This window comes from Pagrus pagrus, assembly GCF_965226575.1.
Source record: "Pagrus pagrus genome assembly, chromosome: 18".
In the NCBI taxonomy this organism is placed as follows: Eukaryota; Metazoa; Chordata; class Actinopteri; order Spariformes; family Sparidae; genus Pagrus; species Pagrus pagrus.
Genome location: NC_140202.1, coordinates 17,015,323 through 17,033,950, shown reverse-complemented (window position 1 = coordinate 17,033,950; position 18,628 = coordinate 17,015,323). Strand labels below are relative to the sequence as shown.

Here is an 18,628-nt window from a genome sequence, read left to right as displayed (position 1 = left end):
AGACAATGCGCGTCATGTCAGTGAACATCTAGGCCACTGTGTACAAGTTGGTGCTGAGATATTCGTCATCGAGTTCACTCCCTGTGTTGTGTTGTAATGGAAACTGATGGTGTTACTTCAGGGCTTCAGTTTTATTGGCATTCCACATAAATTGAAGTAATCTGTCCCAATAGAATTCCTGTTATTCATAACAAATGTGATGAAGTTAACAGGGACAAGACTCTGTTTTCCCAGCAAAACAGATGCCATGTTTAAACACACAAGCTCTCATATTAGAAAAATAAAACCGCTAATCAAGTTCCTTACGTTAACTCCTATTAGCTTGTTGTAATGTAATGTATTGTATAACAGGCTGCACTCTGATATACAAAAGTGTGTGTGTGAGCCTTAGTGAGAACTCATCATGTTACTATGCTCCAGTAACTGAGCACCGGTTCTCCACATGAAGTAGGTTATGCTATGTTTCAGAACAAAAGTAGGGTGTGACCCTTTTTGTTTGCCACATTTGATCCCATAAAAAAAGGAAGGAATACCCTACAGGGATACTCTGTAGTACGTATACAGTACGTGTAGATTACTAGTCTGAAACCTTGCATGTGTTTCAAGGCTGAGTTTAAAGTTGGAGCATTTTTTCCCAGCTGTTGCATTGGTAAGAATGCAAATTAACTACATGTATAGCTGTAGCTGAGGTGGTAGAGCCTATCTGTCTATTACTTGGAAGGTTGCACGTCGAAGTATCTGAACCCCAAATTGCTTCTGATGGCTGTCCCATCGTTGTGTGAGTGTGTGAGTGTGTGTGTGTGTGTGAATGAAGTAGCATAGAAATACTGTCGATTTGGATAGGAAGCATTGTATTGCTCCTGAATGTTTATGTGAATATGACAAATGTTTTAAAGTGCTTTGAGTAATAAGTAGACTAGAAAAGTGTTCCATTTCCATCCAGTCTATATTGAGGCTACGAAATGGCTAAAAAGTAACATTAGTTTGAATAAAATATCTTTTTTTTAGGCTTAATTACAAATTACTTGTGTTTGAAAATTAAACTTATTTTCTCACACCAGTATTTTATTTTGATAAGCAAATATTTGTAATCTGTAGTAACATACTTTTGTTCGTGTCTCTGATAGTCAGCTAATACATTTTTAATGCGTTAGTTCTTCTCCCAGTAGAACTTGTGTGTTGTCTATAAGAACCCAAGAAAACTCCTAAAAAAGCTAAGCTAAACAAAAAAAGCCTCACTGTAGATTTCAAAAGACAGGAGACAAGTACGTTTTTATTGAACAAAGAAAACCACAGTAGCTCTTGTTGATGCACTTGATTTTCACAGTACAGCACATGTTTGCAGAACACTAAAAAAAAATTAAGCAAAAGAGAAAGGAAAAAAATTGAATCATCACACTTGATGTTCCCATATAACCAGGCTCTTAAAGGGAAAACCAACCAAAATCATGGCTTTGCAAGTGTTTACGCACTACAGTTATATAGAGTATCATGCCAACTCTACAATCATTTAATGTAAAAGAAATTCTTTGGATTTGGTGTCTCGACTTAATTAGGCAACCTTCCTAACCCAATACTTACTTTCTTAACTGTTAATTTCTTTCTTTTTTTTTTTTTAAATTAAATAAGATGAAACCAACTGTCACAATTTAAGCTCAACATTCCACTTTCAATTTTACACATATTTAATATGCTTTATGCTTGACTTAGTGCCCACTTAAGCATTTCATAGGATGCTCTTTTCCTGATAAATCCTCACACAGTGATGATTTGGCTACTTTACCTCCAGTTTTTTTTCCACTAGCAGCCAAGCACTAAATATACATTTCCAAATATTCCTATATCAGCGTGAACTCTAGGTGTTAGCTGGTGTGACGCATATCACTCTGTATATGTTGCATATGAGATAAAGATACTTATTTCTCTCTGACTTTTTAGACTCTCTTTAGATTGATGATAGAACATTAAACAGCTTCAACTTAAACAGAATTTAGCTTTCTTATATCTATTTTGCACTGTCTCTACACAGTAAGAGTGGCTTTTGAATAAGCAAATGCTTACTCACCATTGATGACACAGAATAGCAAGCAGAAAGAAGTACAGAGGTCATTATTTTTCCTGTGTGTGTGTGAGAACGGACTTGAAACATGAGGAATGCATTGAGTTGCCTTAAGAGGTACTTCATGATTGTCATTCAGCAGTAAAATCTGTGAGTTTTTCAGCGTTTGGTTTGGAGAAGTGTGACATTTGTTTCTACCTCCTCCCTGTAGCTGTACATTCATGTTTCCTAAATGTAGTGTCACCTATTGTGTTAAGAGCTTATTTATGGTAGAAGCCACCAGTTCTGATCTGGATGTTGTTTTATGGGGTTGTGTTGCATGCTGCAGGTTCCTTCCCCAACCCACCATTACCAGCCACTGAAAACCCACTAGGGTTAGGTTAGTGGCCCAGCAACTGTAATACCTGACTTGTTGATTGTTGGTTATGTGGTAATTAATATTGCACTTATTGTAGAAATCAAAATAACTGTTAATGCAGTGTGACTGGCAGCACATAGACGTGTAATCTCTAGTGCAGAGATAAAGAAATAGCGGATCAACAGTGACAGTTGCAATTACCTCAGCAAACTAGAGAAGGACATGTTGTGCATTGACCTTTACCCCACATGACAGAACACTGTAGCTGTGCAACAAACAGAAACAGAGCATATAGATAAGGCTGCATGTTTACTGGGAACCTGCTTCTGCTGTGTAAAGACAGGCTGTTGCATGTTTCTGACAGCACTCAATGGCCACCGCCTTCACAAGAGCGCGAAGAGTTAAAACTAGTTTTAACAAGAGGTCACAGTGCCTAGCAAAGGGTTTTTTAAGTAGGAGATGAATGCTATGCTTCTTCTGAGCATCTGGGTTGTATCAATGAGAGTATGGCAGTGGTTTCGTTCAGAGGATCTATCTAAATGAGCACGACTGAAAATTCACTGAGGGTTAAGTCAAGGGCAGATTTTTCTCTCAGGCCCTGACTGATCTGGAGTGTGCTGGGGCTGGTGGTCAGTTCAGGTAGAGGCGGTGAATAAAGAGGATGTTGCATCTGAGGCTGTAGCTGGGCTGGGGCAGTGTTGCAGAGTCTTTATGAGCCTCATGGGTCACAGATAGGATGCTGCTCAATCCTCTCATCTCTCAGGGTCGCTCTAGGAACCAGATCTCGTTCTGGCGCTGGCTGTGTGCAGGGTTGGTGTAGCCGGCCACAATGAACGAGTCATGGACACACATGTCGGTGGAGTCTAGAAGCTCTGCCATGGCGCTGATCTGATCAATGATGGTCACTTCGTTGGTGGGACCGCTGAAGGGCCTGGAAGAAGCAGGGGGAGTGGTGCATGAGTATTTCCATGCCGAATCCAAGGAGGTAAATCCAAGCATTAATTCAAGCATCATTTATTGTTGATAAAAAAATCATTGTTAGTCGTCAGTGCTGACAAGAAGAGGGAGTTAATTTAAGAAAAGCAAACATGTTATTTTTTATTTTATGCTCTACTGACCTTGCGTATACAGTAGTGGTGGGCCAGATCTCTATGACGATCTCGCCGTCAGTAGGCTGTGGGGGCTGGGCCTGATGCTCAGCGGGGAGGAAATACGCCACAGTGACTTCATGGGAGATCACAGACTGGTTCTCATTTGTGCGCACCACTGTGACGATGGGGAGCGTCATGCCCAGGTAGCCACCTAGGGATGGCAATTGTCTGTCAGACTAGCTTGGAGATGATCACCAGCAAATGCAAATACAAGACAAGGCTGGAAATGTCAAATGCCAGTACCTGATAGTGTGTGGTGAACAGTCCCTTTCTTGTGGACTTACCTACGGAGTTCTGCTGGCAGATGTATTTCATTATCCTCATGAAGCCATAGCAGATGCTCTGTTCATAAGTGTCCTCACGCATTCTTATACAAGCCCAGTGGCCCTTTTCGTACTGGCGCTTCTCAAACAGCAGCTCCCCACACTAAAAAAAGTACAGATGACGAAATAAGAGAAGAATGAGTTACAAGTTTATTTCATTAATGCCGCATAAATTGAATTAAGTCTTATTTAACTGTTTTCTGTGACATTTGTTAGTATAATTGGGAAATGGCATTGAGGATGCCAGAAAATGTTCTGATGAATGCCTGGAAAGCTGAGCCGTCTACAAAATGTGTAAAAGATGCATCCCACACAACTGTTACTTGCAATTAAAATAATTCAAGACATGCTGCATAATGGCCTTGTGAGTGCACTAAAGGAGTGTCTTATGACGTATGTGAGAGATTTTTACAGAGCTTCATTTGGATGGAAAACATTTCTACAAGGAGAGGTGGTGTTTACTGTCAGTAAATATTCTGTTGTCTTTTATCTAACGATAACTAATGTTTATGTAATAGAGGTGCTTCAAATGAATGCTGTAGAACTACTATATTAGATATTTACAGATGAATCAGTGATGAAAATAATTGTCTATGAATCTCCACTCGAGCTCAGGTGTATGACCTACAGCTTTAAGACTGCTTGCTGTCAACGTGCGCTGAAACCTGCTCTAAGAATAGGGTGTCATGATTGTCCTTTGTTTAACCGGAGTCTACAGCCAAGTTTTAATGAACTAATTAACTCAAGTTAAACCAATTAGCCCTCTTAATTTATATGCCCCCTAAGGAGTTTAGAAAGCTTATTGTATTGGGTGGCATGATCATCTTGTTGAAAATGAATAGTTGATGCATACTTGCACATGAGCTGTATGATGTTTATTTGATGTCGACTGAGAGGTCGGATCTGTTTGTTGTTGTATGTGCAATCCAAGATGTTAAATGCATCTCAGTATTCTAAAATCAATTTGTTATTGGTCAGAACAAGAAGATTAAAGGTTATTCAGGCATCATAATGTCATACACTGACCTTAAATGAACTAGGGTTGGCATATTCAGGACAGGCTATGTTGCAAATCAGGATCATGTGATCTCAGAATTTGCAAATCCAGCTGCCTCACAAGGTAATGTGATTTGGGCAGCAGTGCTGCTATCCATGTTCTCACGTGACATGAGAGTGATAGTTGGTGGTAGTAATGGACCTCTAATCTGATTTGCCAAGAGAGTGACAAGAAAACATGGAGGAGGAAAGTGAAATGGAGGGAATACAAGTTTAGGGAGAAGGAATTGTTACTACAGGCACTGAATTTACAGAACAATTACTATATCTTAATACTGTTAGACTGAAGATAGCCCTATCGCCCACGACCAGTTCAATCTAACTTAGCTGGAGGGCCGGAGAAATGTCTCTGGAATAGTCTACCAGGAAAAAGTTCAATCTCATCATGGAGTTATTCCTGTATCGTTGTTATTTCATGTCACTCATTGCTGTTCTAATCAGCTACTCCAGTTTGGACATTTGCATTTCATGTGAGCTTCTCCCATCCAGCAGTTGTCTGGCTTTGTGGTCCTGCGGTGTGGAAGGTTTTTGACCGCTACTCCTCAAATATTGGGTTGTCATGTAAGGCCTTCATTTGCAGGTCTAGTCTCTGGTGAAGACACACTAATTATCTACTTTAAACTAGGTCACTGCTACCCAATTTTATAGCTTTTCTCTTGGTATAATGTAGAAAAACAGGGTGACACAAGTATATAGATAATTTGTTGTGGACAAAGTCGGATAGATACCTTCTCTTTGCGTGCTAGGAGGGTGAAAGGGACTTGTTCTCGGTTACTGCGTCCATGGTTGTTGCTGGTTAGTTGTTGAATGGGCTCTGCCATATCTGTCAACAGACAAACAACATGTGGTTAAACAGTGGTTACAAAAAAAAATTGTGTTTAACCTGGCTGCATACTGTTTCATGTAAAGTTGATTTAAATATATTAAAGCAGAAGCTATGTGTGACCTCTCATACAATTTCCACATGCTTGGAGTGTAAACATTCTTCCATAAACCTTTTTCCATTCACATCATATTAACATTTGCAGTCTCCTGTCTCTAATCTGTATAAAACGTCCCCACTTCCTGTAATCTGCTGGCAGGCAGTGTTGGTGGTTTGTGTGAGAAGAGGTTGCCAGATGGACAGAGTGCTGTGCCAGGATGTCGCAGAGTGTAATGTTTATTGGAGCTGGTGGAGAGAACATTGACTAAAGCTGCCCAGGGCCAGGTATAGACTGGTATTAACAGAGAGGGACAACCGCAGGAGCCAATGCTTTTTTAAAATACTGAAGCATATATGACCTATTTCCCACTCTTTTATGATGATGCCCATGTTGGTAGATTTAATAATGGCACTATGTTCCATTGTTGAACTGTCAAATACAGGGCACTCGAGGTAAACCAAATTAAATCACATTTTGTCAGTCAATATGATGGAGGACAGCTGGGTCAGAGGGATCTGTGTATTTAGGTGATCAATCCTTTGACAACGGACCAAGCTGTGGTTTGGTGTGCGTGTGAGAGAGTGTGGGCTCATGTAGCAGGATGTCATGATCAGGAGCAGTGGCACAGCAAAGTTAATGACCCTGTATATTTGACAGTAAAATATTACCTCCCAGTTTTACGTGTGTGTCTCCAATATAAGAGACAGGGAAGGAGAAGAAACACCATAGCTTAAACCACTGGGTGGTTATCTACCTGCAGGGCTGCACGCAAACCCCAAGCAAACTCATCAGTTTCTATAGCAGCAGAATAGTCAACACTGACCACCCAGTCAACATACGCACTTGCTTTTGTGCACAAGGTTTATAATCAGTACAGGGCTGTGGTCAGACCCCACTTTCAGTCTGGCTTCTGTGCCACAAACCTCTGGTCTGCAGTATTATTTTTCCATCAAACTGACAACTAATTGTATAGGCATTGTGTTCATAAAGTCCTTTCAACAACTACACTTCCCGTGAGCTTCAGACTTCTCCTTATAGGCCATTTATGCTTTGTTAAAATAGGAGTATTCAAATTTTATCAGCAATAGTTGACACAAATTTAACACAGAATTTGAGCAGAATAACATTATGCAATGTTTGGTCTGGGACAGACTCATCAACCTGGTAACCAAGCTTCTTCTATTTAATAAATAATAACAACATACCATAAATTAAACAAGGATAGAAATGTAAAAACAATGGGTGAATTACATTCTTTATGTGTAATTTAAAAGAAGATGCTGATGTAGCAAGCCAGAGTTCCTCAGGTAGGCTGTGATATGTCATAACAGATGCATACAAGCCCATTTGTGGGAGCAGATTGCTGGGAAACTGAATGTTGCTGGTGTGAGTTGTTGTTGCTTAGCTGTGCAGTAAACCCTCTGGTAAAGGAGTGCTTTTCTCTCACTGCACAAGCACTTCATCCCAGGGTACCCCGGCACTTTTCTGCGAGAGAAAAATGCTTTATGGACACACTCCTAGAGTTCAGCTCCCTGTAGGAAGTGTTGAGTGTGCATTCTATATATGGCTTTTCTTACATGTCAAATTACATAATGCAATGTAATGCACAGCAGTTAAACAGGTGTTTACAAATAGGAATCAAGTAGGAATCTACTGCTACTGTCAATAATCACCTGTGTACTAACTTTGAACATGTAGTGTTTTATTGTGGTTTCACATTTGATGTCAGATAGACTTCAATAAGTTGGACCTTTACTTCAGGGACAATGTGGGGTGTGTGTATTTATGCATGTCATAATAAACTTTGACACCCACTGCAGGGAAGGTCTAATGCGTTGACTGGCCGGTATTAACTAGGGCCAACAGAGGCACTATACGTAAATGGGAAGAGATGACAGAAACATGCTCATTCTTGTTTTCTATTCAACTCTTTCACACACACCGATTTAACTGAGAAATATCTGCATCATCCCAACTTTAAAGATTAGACTGCAATTAAGTAGGATCTGTGATACTTGGCATAAGAAAACTGCTGTTTGATTTGTTTTCTTGGGTGTGCCAAGGCAAGTTCAGTTTTGTTCATGAATTTCACTCACTCACTTGAAAACACACATTCCATCTTGTTTACAAGCTACGAACCCTTCATGCATCCTCAGCTGTTGATGGTATCTGCTTCTCTGACCTCATAAGAATGAGGCATGAAAATCATACAGTCTTAAAAGGTTGTTTGCACTGTGCCAATAGGTCGCACTGCAAGAGTCTATATCATAAAATTGTATGGATGAAGCCTAAGTGACCTAGATTTGTGTTTACAGTCTTCCATTTTGCTGAAGGCTGCAATGACATGCTGCTATGGATACCGTTTAAACAATATATGTGGTAAATCATTTTTACTGGACTGTAAATTAGTTCTACAATTAGTTGGTAGCTACAGTGGAATTTAAATTGTGTCTGTAGTCCTGGCCACAGTTAACCAATCAAACAGCTCCATCTGCTAGCACAACTGAGCTCCTACCTCAGCCCTGTCCATCCAACTCCATCCCAATTAGAGAAAAGGACTTTATCGTGTGGCCTTGGCCTCTGTCCTTGGCAACAGTATTAGTAGACTTAGCCGCTGCAACGTCAGTACCAGTACAGGCAAGGTAGCTAATCCCCCTCCCCTAGTCTGAGAGCCCCAGTAGGTGATTTTGTACTAACTCCTCAATTAGAGCTTGGGTTTGAGGGCAGAAGAGGGACGTGCCAGTCTGTGTTACTGGATTCTAAGTGAGAACCCAGTCTGACGACAGATGGGGGCGCTTAACTTGAGGTCAGGACAACCAAAGGGATTGGAGAGTAAAAGAATGACGTATACACAAAATAATACTTATTTTTTCGGACTGTTCACAAATAACCCATATTTCCTAGCCTTTCAAATGCCTAACAATTATTTAACGAAATGTTAACTTCTCATGACTTACAGTATAAGCATGTTAAACTGGTGATGAGGGGTCACACATAGTGCTTGATTTTAAGAAGATGCAAGCCGACAAGGGAACTGTTGCTAACACGTTATACTATACATAAGCTGATCTAATAGAGAGGGCTTTGATGTTCATTTTGTTCAACGTTTTTGTGCCCTAGAACACACAAAAACACAAATCTGACGTGTTTTGAAAATAACATTTTATTGCTGTGAAGCGGGAATTAAAATGTTGAAGTTTAGCCAGTGTCAATGGGCCCATTGTTCTGGTCTGTGTATCCAAGATCTGTGATTAGCATTGACTTGGAAGGTTCCAAGTTCACAACAACTGCTCTTGTTGTCTCTAGCCTAGCATGTCTGGACATCTATGGTAAAATGAGACTCCTGGAGCTACATGTCGACAGAACTGATCATTGATTTAAGGCACAGAAAGGCTAGAATTTAATTTGGGTACTTTTTAAGTATATTTGCCAACAATTTTCCAGAGAAAATGTTGTAATGGTAACAGTCATTTGAGACGAACCAATGGAAAGATCAGTGCCTGAACTCGATTCCTTGTTTCCCCTTGGTTTATGTGGTTTCAAAAAAACGTTGTGACTGCCAAATTAATTACTTCAAAAGCTATGTTGCCACTTCAAAATTAACACAGCGGCTGCCAATGGCAAATTGGACTGTGAGGACCAATGCTCTGACAGGATTGCCAAAGAAACCGCTCGACTGCATGCTCAAGTCACCCGATTGCTGTGTCAGAGGCAATCTTTCTAGTGTAAAGGTTGCAAAGCAGTTCAACGCTGAGTGTCCTCTGACAGCTTGTGAATAGATCATGCACCAAACATACAAACTAATGGACATATGGAGCAGCCAGGCTTTATCACAGGCAATTTTATTTGGTAGGTCACTGTTTGCATATCCCAGAAACAAAGCACCTTTTCTACTGGATGCAGCGAACAGTGCGTTTACTGTGATGATGTGCCCTTTTGTTTTTACTTATTTCATTGCGAGGTTGAAATTGAAATCAAATCATTTACAGTACTCTCAAATGCCAATGCTGCTACAGATATTCCACACTGTTAAACCATTCATTTCATGCAAAAAATGGCGAGCACAGTGGTCTGACACAATTATAAATCACTCCTTTGTTTTGTTTGCTTTTTGTTTGACAACCAGGGACTTTGTATTCCTCACAAAATGCAAGATAAATGTCTATTTTATTTCAATATTACATTATTTTTTTTAAATGTTACCTGCTAGACACCACAACCTCTAGTATCACTATCCTATTAACCATACTATTACAATACCACACCTTTTTCCCCATGCTATTGTTCTGTCCTATAAGAATACTTTAATCTACAAGCGGAAACAGTTATTTGCTTTTATAGGACTGATAACACAATTCATCATGGACTGGATCACTGTTCTTGTGATCTCTTGCTTTCTCTGCCACACTGCTGTGTGACAGAAGGCTTTCCTCATTATTTCTACTAAGAGGATCTCCAAATGTTCATGCAATTGTTAATAGTCTGATTTTGCAGACCCTAAAATAATTAACAAGAGGTCCCATGACCTCACATTGTGTTTACCTTGCTGTTGTTATACAACAGCTGGGCCATGTTTCCATGCTTGGAGTTTAACTTTTTTTTTTGTCTGTTTTGCTCCAAAGTTTGGCCTTGCAGCTAATGTATTGACTTGTTTAGTTTTACAGTTGAAACTTTGACTAAGGGGCAGGGAAATAGTTTTTCCAAGCTGGCACAGGTTTGTCTATGTGTGTCTGGGTTTGAAACTAGGTCAATGTACATGGCGGAATGCCTTGAGGAAGTTGAACCAAAGTAAAGTCAGACATGTCAAAGTCGAGTTGTTTTTACTTTTCTGTAATATACAAGTGAAAGTTTATAACCCTAAAAAGAAATGGGATTAAAACCTTAAAGTCATTGTGCCAACGTTGTATTTCTCGACGTATTTATTATTATTATTCTTTTACCTTGAGCAACTTCCACTTGGTGTCCCCTCGCTACGTCCTGCCAGTATTGCAGCAGTCGGCCATCGCCTTCCTCCATGGTTTCTGCCTCTTCTTCGAGGCTGCCGTTCCCCGAGTCAGACAGCTGTTCTTCCGTGAAAGACTCCAGGTCCTCCAGCGTGATCATCCCGGACTGCTCGGGCCCGCTGCGGTCTCCTCCTCCTCCACCGCCGCCGCCGCTCATCTGACAGCCGCCTCGGTCCATTTCTGTTCGCAAGAGTTGTTTAGAGAAAAAACCCTCAATGGGTGGTTGCCTGGAAATTAATTAAAAAAAAACCCCAAAAAACAGCTTGACTCGCCGCTGAAATTAGCTTCGTTTAAGTGTTAATCTTCGGACCTCGGTGAGTTGCCTGTCCAGATTGGACCCGTCGTTACTTTCTGGTAAACAAACCAGACACTACGCTGATTTCCTCGACATATTCAGCCATATTAAATGTTACACCTGACTCAAACGAGTCATACACCTTCGCCGGGTCTACTTTCTATTCTTAAAAAAAAATAATAACAAGAAAGAAGTCGTCTCCGTCAACTGCACGGAGCAGCGCGACGCTTCCCTCTTTGTAGCCCGAGATGAATGCGATGTTTAGAGACGAGGACGGACCACGTGACGCTGCGGCCTCACACAGGCCCCGCCCCTTCCTGCCGCCCGAGACGATAAATGCATGAGACCCCCACCCTGCCCGGCACAGACGATTCACAGTAATCCCAGGAGGGTCAATAATAATAAAAGTTCTTATATTATATGTCAACTATTTAATACGTGCTGTGGTCCATAGAGCTGAGACGAATGGTTATAAGGCATAAGGTTGGATTTGGTCTGCCAGATGTTTCCAGCCAAAACAAAATTAATAGATGAAAGTTATGATATGAATCACTGTTTGTATGCTTTTTTTTAAAAAAAAGTATCAAAATGCTCTTAAAATATGTTAAATCCATAATTGGCAATTGTTTTTCATAATCTGAACAAGGCAGGCAGAGAGACACCAATAAGGATCGTACTTTGAAGATTGATCACCTGGATTTTGTTTTCTGACTTCATATCTGAACAACATTATACAACAGGTGCTTTCTTTTGGCCCATGGTCCACCATTAAGTGTCAGTTTTTAGCTTTCGAGGAATTAGTTTGGGCACCCCTTGTTTATACCATAAGATATAAGAAAATACCAAAGGCAACTGACAGAAACATCTGTCAATTTCAAATTGCATTATTTTGTGTGACCAAACCCAAAGATGTTCAATTTCTAATTATAAACAGGGAAAAGTAGCAAATTGTCTTAATCGAAAAGCTGGATTGGCAGTTGTTCTGGGTAGAAAATGGCGCTAGATACTGTGTTTTCTTTATTTTAATTATTTAATATTTTATTTAGTTGACTTTTTGGTTATGTTTTTGAGATCGTTGCTCTAAGTCATTCTAATGCATTTCATTATTTAATACTTAATAAACCCTCTTAAAAAGAGAGCTGCTTATTCATTTTAAATAATTATGCCTTATGTTCTTTGTCTTGTTTCATCTTTTTTCATGTTTCATTATTTTAGTACTTTGTCTTTTATTTCGGTTGATTTACAACAAACATTTCCACTGCGAGGATAATAAACAAAGCTGAACTTGTGCACTAGGGGACAGACTAAGCAGGATTTCCTCCGATCTGTGACGCTCAACAGCCAGCCACCATGTTGCACCCTCCAACACGCACGTAGAGAGTGATTATATAATCCTCAATAGTCTGTGTGGAGTATTCTTCATGTAAATACACACATGCAAACACAGACACATTTGCACATACACACGACCTACAGCACTATAGAAGGGGGGGATTGACCTAATAGACCCCCTGCCTGGCTGTAACATATACACATCTGTGCCATTGTTGTGCTTTGTCTTTGTATCTTGTCATAATAAAACCTCACAGCCACATTGTAATTGCGTTTTGATTTTTCGACAGCCCTTATAAATGAAATAATAACCCTCGCATTAACAATAGGGTTTCATCATTTATTAATCAGGTTAATCATACTGTAATTTCCACTCTTTGAGAAGAGCAGGCTGTTCTTTTTCTTTCCTCATACTTGTCGTTCCTTAAAAGTGCCAGTTATTGCAAGGCTAAGCTTCATCGCGCAGACACACAGATATGTATCAAGAAGTCCCGCCATTGTTGACATGCAGGAGTGAGAGTTCAGCTCAGTGTAGGTTCTGTTATTAATAGCTGAACACAGACTGGCTTGTTCACCCACTCCCCACGTCACTTAGCTCCATGCCCCCTCAACCAATCAACTGCTGGCCCCCACTGAGCATGCTCAGTGAGGCTGCCGTCAACGATGTTGTCATTTGGCACATGTCCTCTGCTCTCCTCTTTTTAATAATCTTACTGGCTTTCTGAGTAATCCAAATCCAACCTTCACTTCATGTTTGTTTTACTATTTTTATGAGACCCTTACCCCACACTACCCTATGTTTGTTGTATCATTATTATTTTACTTGTGATACATTACTGTTATTATTGTAAACAAATGAGACCATGACTGAAAAGAGTCCCTCTTTCTGTGATATTCTTCATGATAGTTTCTTAAAAGTGTTTTTCCCTCTGTTTTTTTGCTTTTTGCCCCCTCCTCCACCTCCTCCCCCCATCTGCTGTTGCCTGAAACTCTTGCTCTATTTTCAGGGGAAGAACAGTGATTGTCTCCCTGTTTTGCGCATTACAGCAAAACCAGCTTTCGCGACATCTGACCTATTCTGCGAATGTTTCCTGAAAAGCTGAGACACTGTGTTGAACAAATAAAAACAGAATGCACTGATTTGTAATCGTTTTTAGACCTGTATTAATACTTTACACTGACAAGATATTTACTGTCACAGCGATAAACTTTATTGTTTGTTGTTTATTGTCCTGGTATGGTAGGTGGATGAAATTAAAATAAATATAAAATATATCTACTATGTCATCAATCATTCTTTTGTAACCATTTCATGTAAGACTTATGCAGCAGGTGTTAATTGGATATAAGGATTAATCTAATTTATCTTTTCTCCACTTCCCAACTGTTGTCTGTCTTTCTCTGTACTCCCTTCATAAACATAAACATTTACCATCTGTTTATCTGTTATCGTGACAGGTTTTTCATGGCTTTATTGAAAAATCTCCTATTGTAACAGCACAAAAAGATATAGAAACTGTAGGACACTTCAAGCTTTTGTGGTTTTAATGTATTCCTCAGAATGAATCAACAGATGGCTATGTAAGTAAATATACTGGTCAACAAAGACTAATACTCCGTTAGCACACACGTCTTGCTAGATGACTCATAAATATACCTCATACATGGAAAAGGTAATTGAAATAACTATGTTTCGTAATCAAGTAATCATTTAGATCATTTTTCAAGCATACATGACAAACACACTTGAATTTGTTTGGGGGGTTTTGGACTGTTTTTGGGCAAATTAAGACGTCACTTTGTGCTCAGGGATATTGTGATGGGTATTTTCCCCAGACCCCCTGCTCTATTGCACCCTCAGGTAAAAGTACTCAGCAGGCCTAAATTGGACCGCAGAAAACTAGGACTCGAACTAGAACTCAGTTTTTCTTTCGGCACTTTCTGTCATTTCACTCCACATTCCAGCCAGACAAAAATAGCAACCTCAGTAATCTGGTCCTGTGTAATCTCATAATCTGGTCCAGTCTGCTGCGTACACATTCTCTCATCGAGCTCCACCTGTCAATTAACTACAGTAGGGAGAGAGATTTTGCTTTGTAACCATCTTCAAGTTCAAGTTCAAGTTGCTTTAGACAATGTTGTGGCTCTTTCTCTCAGTGCTGTCCGATTCTCTCCGACACACACAACCACACAGACATGCACATACAGTAAATCATACACAGAAGACGTAAGACTTCATGTTGCCGTGTTTAATTGATTCAAAATTGTCGAATTTTAAGTATTCAACCACAAGTTTCCTTTAACTCACAAATGTATTTCTCTTATGTTGACGTTTATTGAAAATCTACAGTCTTTTCGGGTCCTTCCGGTATATCTTTACCTTTGTACCCTGTGCTGAATTAAACCTGCACTGTGCAACTAAATCTCCTCGTTCATCTCATCCCCTTCAGTGGTCCATCATTGTCTACACCTGTTCTAACCATGTCTGAATCATTTTGTTAAAAATGTCAGCAATAAAGAAACATACATTCACATTCACATGTACAGTACAAACATGTACAAGTACACACACTGTACATGTGTACATTTACACAGATTGAAAGCATGACTTGCCTTAGAGATTCAAGAATCTGTTTTATAACATTTTGTATTACAATTTCTTTAAAAAAGAAAACAGAGGAATGAATAGTCGAAATTTTTAATAAAAAATAAATAAATAATACCCCTCCTCATTCAAATAATCCTCTTTTCTGTCCAATACACTAAACAACTCACTAAAAAAGTAAACTCTTTATAATCTCACCCCACAACAGAAATAAAGTCCCTGCAGTATTTCAAATAATGGCATTGCATCATTTCACTTAGCTATGGTTTGTTGATAAATCTTCTTTAGCGATCACTTGTTAGGTCACTGTTTTCGAGTTTGAACCATATCATATGTGATGAAGCACAGTCCCAAAGACATGAGGTGGCCTCGTTATAAAAGAACATTGAGGGCTAGGTGATATAGCTGTTGATGTTTTCTGAAAGGTCGGGGGAATTAAAGGCTGTTATTTAAGTCTTTGCTTTTGCCTTCATAAGCTGTGCACACTCACATTTCACCTCGGACAGGCAGGCTGATGTTTAGCAGAAATCGGGTTGACCGCTGAGTTTCCTCTTCGAGAAAAAAGCTTCAAATTTGCATTTTTTTCCACGTAAGAGAGAAAGAAGTTTCCCTATTCTATTTTATCCTATTATTATTGTATGAGCACTTGTTGCTCAGAGAGATGGTCAAGGTGTTTATGAAATATATAATAAAAAATATCTGTGTTAAGACAGCTGTGAGGGTAAGCCATCTTACCTTGAACTACCGGTTCATCAGAAGATGGTAGAGTGGCTGTAAAATAAGTTTTACTCAAATAATCAATTTATTTCTAGTGAAAACTTTGAATCATGTGAATGACTTTTTATGTCACATGCAGCAGGGAAGGTCTTGTGTTTGTTCTCATTTTGTTCATTATGATGCTTGATTGCCCAACAAAATGAAAAAAACAAAAAGTTTAATATGTATTATATGAAAAATGAAAATAAAATCCATTTATATACCCTATAATGTATACAATATTTTAAAAAACATGTTTAGAAATGTTAAAATGTTGCCTATATTATTATAAAACTAACTATAAATTGAAAAAAAAAAAAGTGTTTAATATAGACCTAGAATTCGGCCTACTTGTCGAATGATTTTCTAATTACACTTTATAACACAAGTATAACTTACAAATCAAAAGAACTAAATTGCTTGTCACTTGTTATAAAATCTCTCTTTTTTATGTTTTACTTTTTTTATGAATTGATTCCAAATGGCAGCCCACTTCTTCTTTCAGACATCCTTTTATCCTGTTTGGTTTCTAGAGCAGCAGCTCCACACAGCTGAAATTGAAATTGTAATGACCCTGTCTCTGATTATCTGCAGTGGTGAAGATGAATAGATTTTGTGGAAATTGTCTGTTTGAAAAACTGCTTCCATCTCTCTTCCTATTATAAGGAAATGAGGACAGGACGAAGAAAGAATATTTTAGTGTTATTATGTGTCTCCCGTTGAAGTAAGACTATTATTCAGTCTGTGCAAGTCTGTTTACTAATAGAGGTAACACCTGCAAATCTAAAAGATTCACAGGGGTCATGCATTTGTGTGTGCCTGTGTGTCTATGTGGATGCACTTAGCAGTCAGTCAGTCTGATGCATTACACTTTAAGACAGGAAGTGGCCTATTATCGATGACCCTGTGTATCTGTTTGTTATTCTTCCTGCCAGGTGCTGGAGAAATTCATGTCTCGTCTGGTCCAGAACCGGGTGATGGCACACAAAGACCTGCGGTCTCTCAGCAAATACCAGCTCATCCTCGCCAGGGATCAGTTCCGCAAGAACCCACCGCCACAGATCAAGGCACAGACTCGGTTCTATGAATCTTTAAGTGCTATTGTGTGAAATACTGTTTGCTTGAGTATACATTTTTACATAATATGATCCTGCTGGTCCTCCTTTTTAAGATGTATGGAGCCCCGCATCTGACAAAAATGGGAAAGGTTATCAAACAAGTTAAAAACATACATACAAACACACACACACAGACACACACACGTGTTGATATACATAAAGCTTAAAATTTTGATTTTTTTTCTCCTGTGGTCCTACCAGTGGTCTGACAGTGGTCTTGTGGACTTACATGCTCTCCTCTCCACAGGGTCCACAGCAGGGAATGCTGGAGGGCGACTTTGCCCTTTGCATCAGTCTGTATCACGGCTACGAGCTGCTGATGCAGATGGGGCTCCGGTCGCTCTTCTTCTACATCCAGGGAATCATGGACGGATCCAGAGGTCGGTCACCTTGCCTTCAGGCTTTCAGTGTATTTTGTTGCACTTTGTCCACAGATACATGTGCTGCATTAGAGAGCATTTCTCCATCAGTTCATCAGTGCCCCTGGGTGTATTTACACTCATTAATGCATAATGCTGAAGTGTTTGCTTTGTTTGGTTCAGAGATGTCTAGGGCCAGAAATGAGCTGCAGCGGACTCCCACCTTCATGGACCTTTACCATGAGATGGAAGCAATGTTTGTGAAGCCATCTGCTGGTAACTGAACTATCATTCATCAGACACTTCAGTCACATTTCTGAGCTGTTGTATGTAGTTGGTTGAGGCATTTTGATGGGAAGTATCTGGATACCACTTTTGTCCAGTTAAGAAAATAAATATCTCAATATACAAGCTACTTTAAAATGTAGAAAATATTACACAGCCCCTGTTTGATTAACACCCTCTATGATTAATACTTCTAGGTCCAGATGAGCCATTCGTGTACAGTCACCCCAAACTGGAGAAACTGGAGGAGGTGGTGCTACAGCATTTCAGACTGTGGGCTGAGAGCTCAGCAAACAATACTGGTGATTTACTTATTATAGCAGTGCAACACTGATATGTGACTCATACATGCAGTGATCGTTCTGTGTTAGGGCTGAAATATAGTCATGTTCTACATACAGCAAAGAGAAAGCATTGAGTCTTTTGTTGAAACTGTTTAACCTTGTTGCTAGGCTTACATTAAAGACGCAATAGTGAAGCTTATTGTGTGATGTTTACGGCCTCTCCGTGAATCCCAATTTAATTAACAGCTTCACAGTATCCAAACGGCGTTTCCAATCCTATAATGTTTGATGAGGCTATGTTTACACATAGCATATTAAATTTGCAGAGGATCACAGAACAAACAGGCACACTGTTCGTTAAAGCCGAGTCAGTAATCGGCTCATACTGTGTCTCTTCTGTCTTATTAATGTACAGGTTCAGGTCCTCAGGAAGTAAGCACCCGTGTGATGATCTTTTCATCGTTCCGTGAGAGCGTGCAGGAGATCGCAGCTATGTTGAACCGCCATGCTCCGCTGATAAGGGTCATGACGTTTATGGGCCAAGCCTCAGCAGGGAAGGGAGTGAAAGGTTTCACCCAGAAGGAGCAACTGGAGGTAGAGACTCTATGACTCATTCTTGAATTGAGGGCAGATTTACAGTGAGGTTTAAGTGAATTAAGATTTTAATTTAAGTTTTCCTTGGTTGTGCTTCCTGAAGTATTGTGAGCTTGCTCCGCAATGA

General features: G+C 39.7%; 2 protein-coding genes across 2 annotated transcripts in view; one reads left to right on the top strand and one right to left on the bottom strand.

The window, feature by feature from the left end:
- Positions 1 to 18,628, top strand: part of fancm (FA complementation group M) — a 37,887-nt gene that overhangs the window by 2,715 nt on the left and 16,544 nt on the right. Inside the window, exons 5-9 of the mRNA XM_084381395.1 lie at positions 16,797 to 16,928; positions 17,227 to 17,359; positions 17,522 to 17,614; positions 17,821 to 17,925; positions 18,323 to 18,501. Coding sequence (XP_084237521.1) covers positions 16,797 to 16,928; positions 17,227 to 17,359; positions 17,522 to 17,614; positions 17,821 to 17,925; positions 18,323 to 18,501 — 642 coding nt within the window. The remainder of the gene's footprint in view (positions 1 to 16,796; positions 16,929 to 17,226; positions 17,360 to 17,521; positions 17,615 to 17,820; positions 17,926 to 18,322; positions 18,502 to 18,628) is intronic.
- Positions 1,254 to 11,410, bottom strand: soul3 (heme-binding protein soul3). The gene is made up of 5 exons (XM_084381396.1): positions 10,811 to 11,410; positions 5,676 to 5,770; positions 3,853 to 3,994; positions 3,536 to 3,719; positions 1,254 to 3,348 (listed from the first exon to the last, which is right to left on the bottom strand). The coding sequence occupies exons 1-5, from the start codon at positions 11,049 to 11,051 to the stop codon at positions 3,177 to 3,179; spliced, it is 834 nt and encodes a 277-aa protein (XP_084237522.1). The 5' UTR covers positions 11,052 to 11,410; the 3' UTR covers positions 1,254 to 3,176.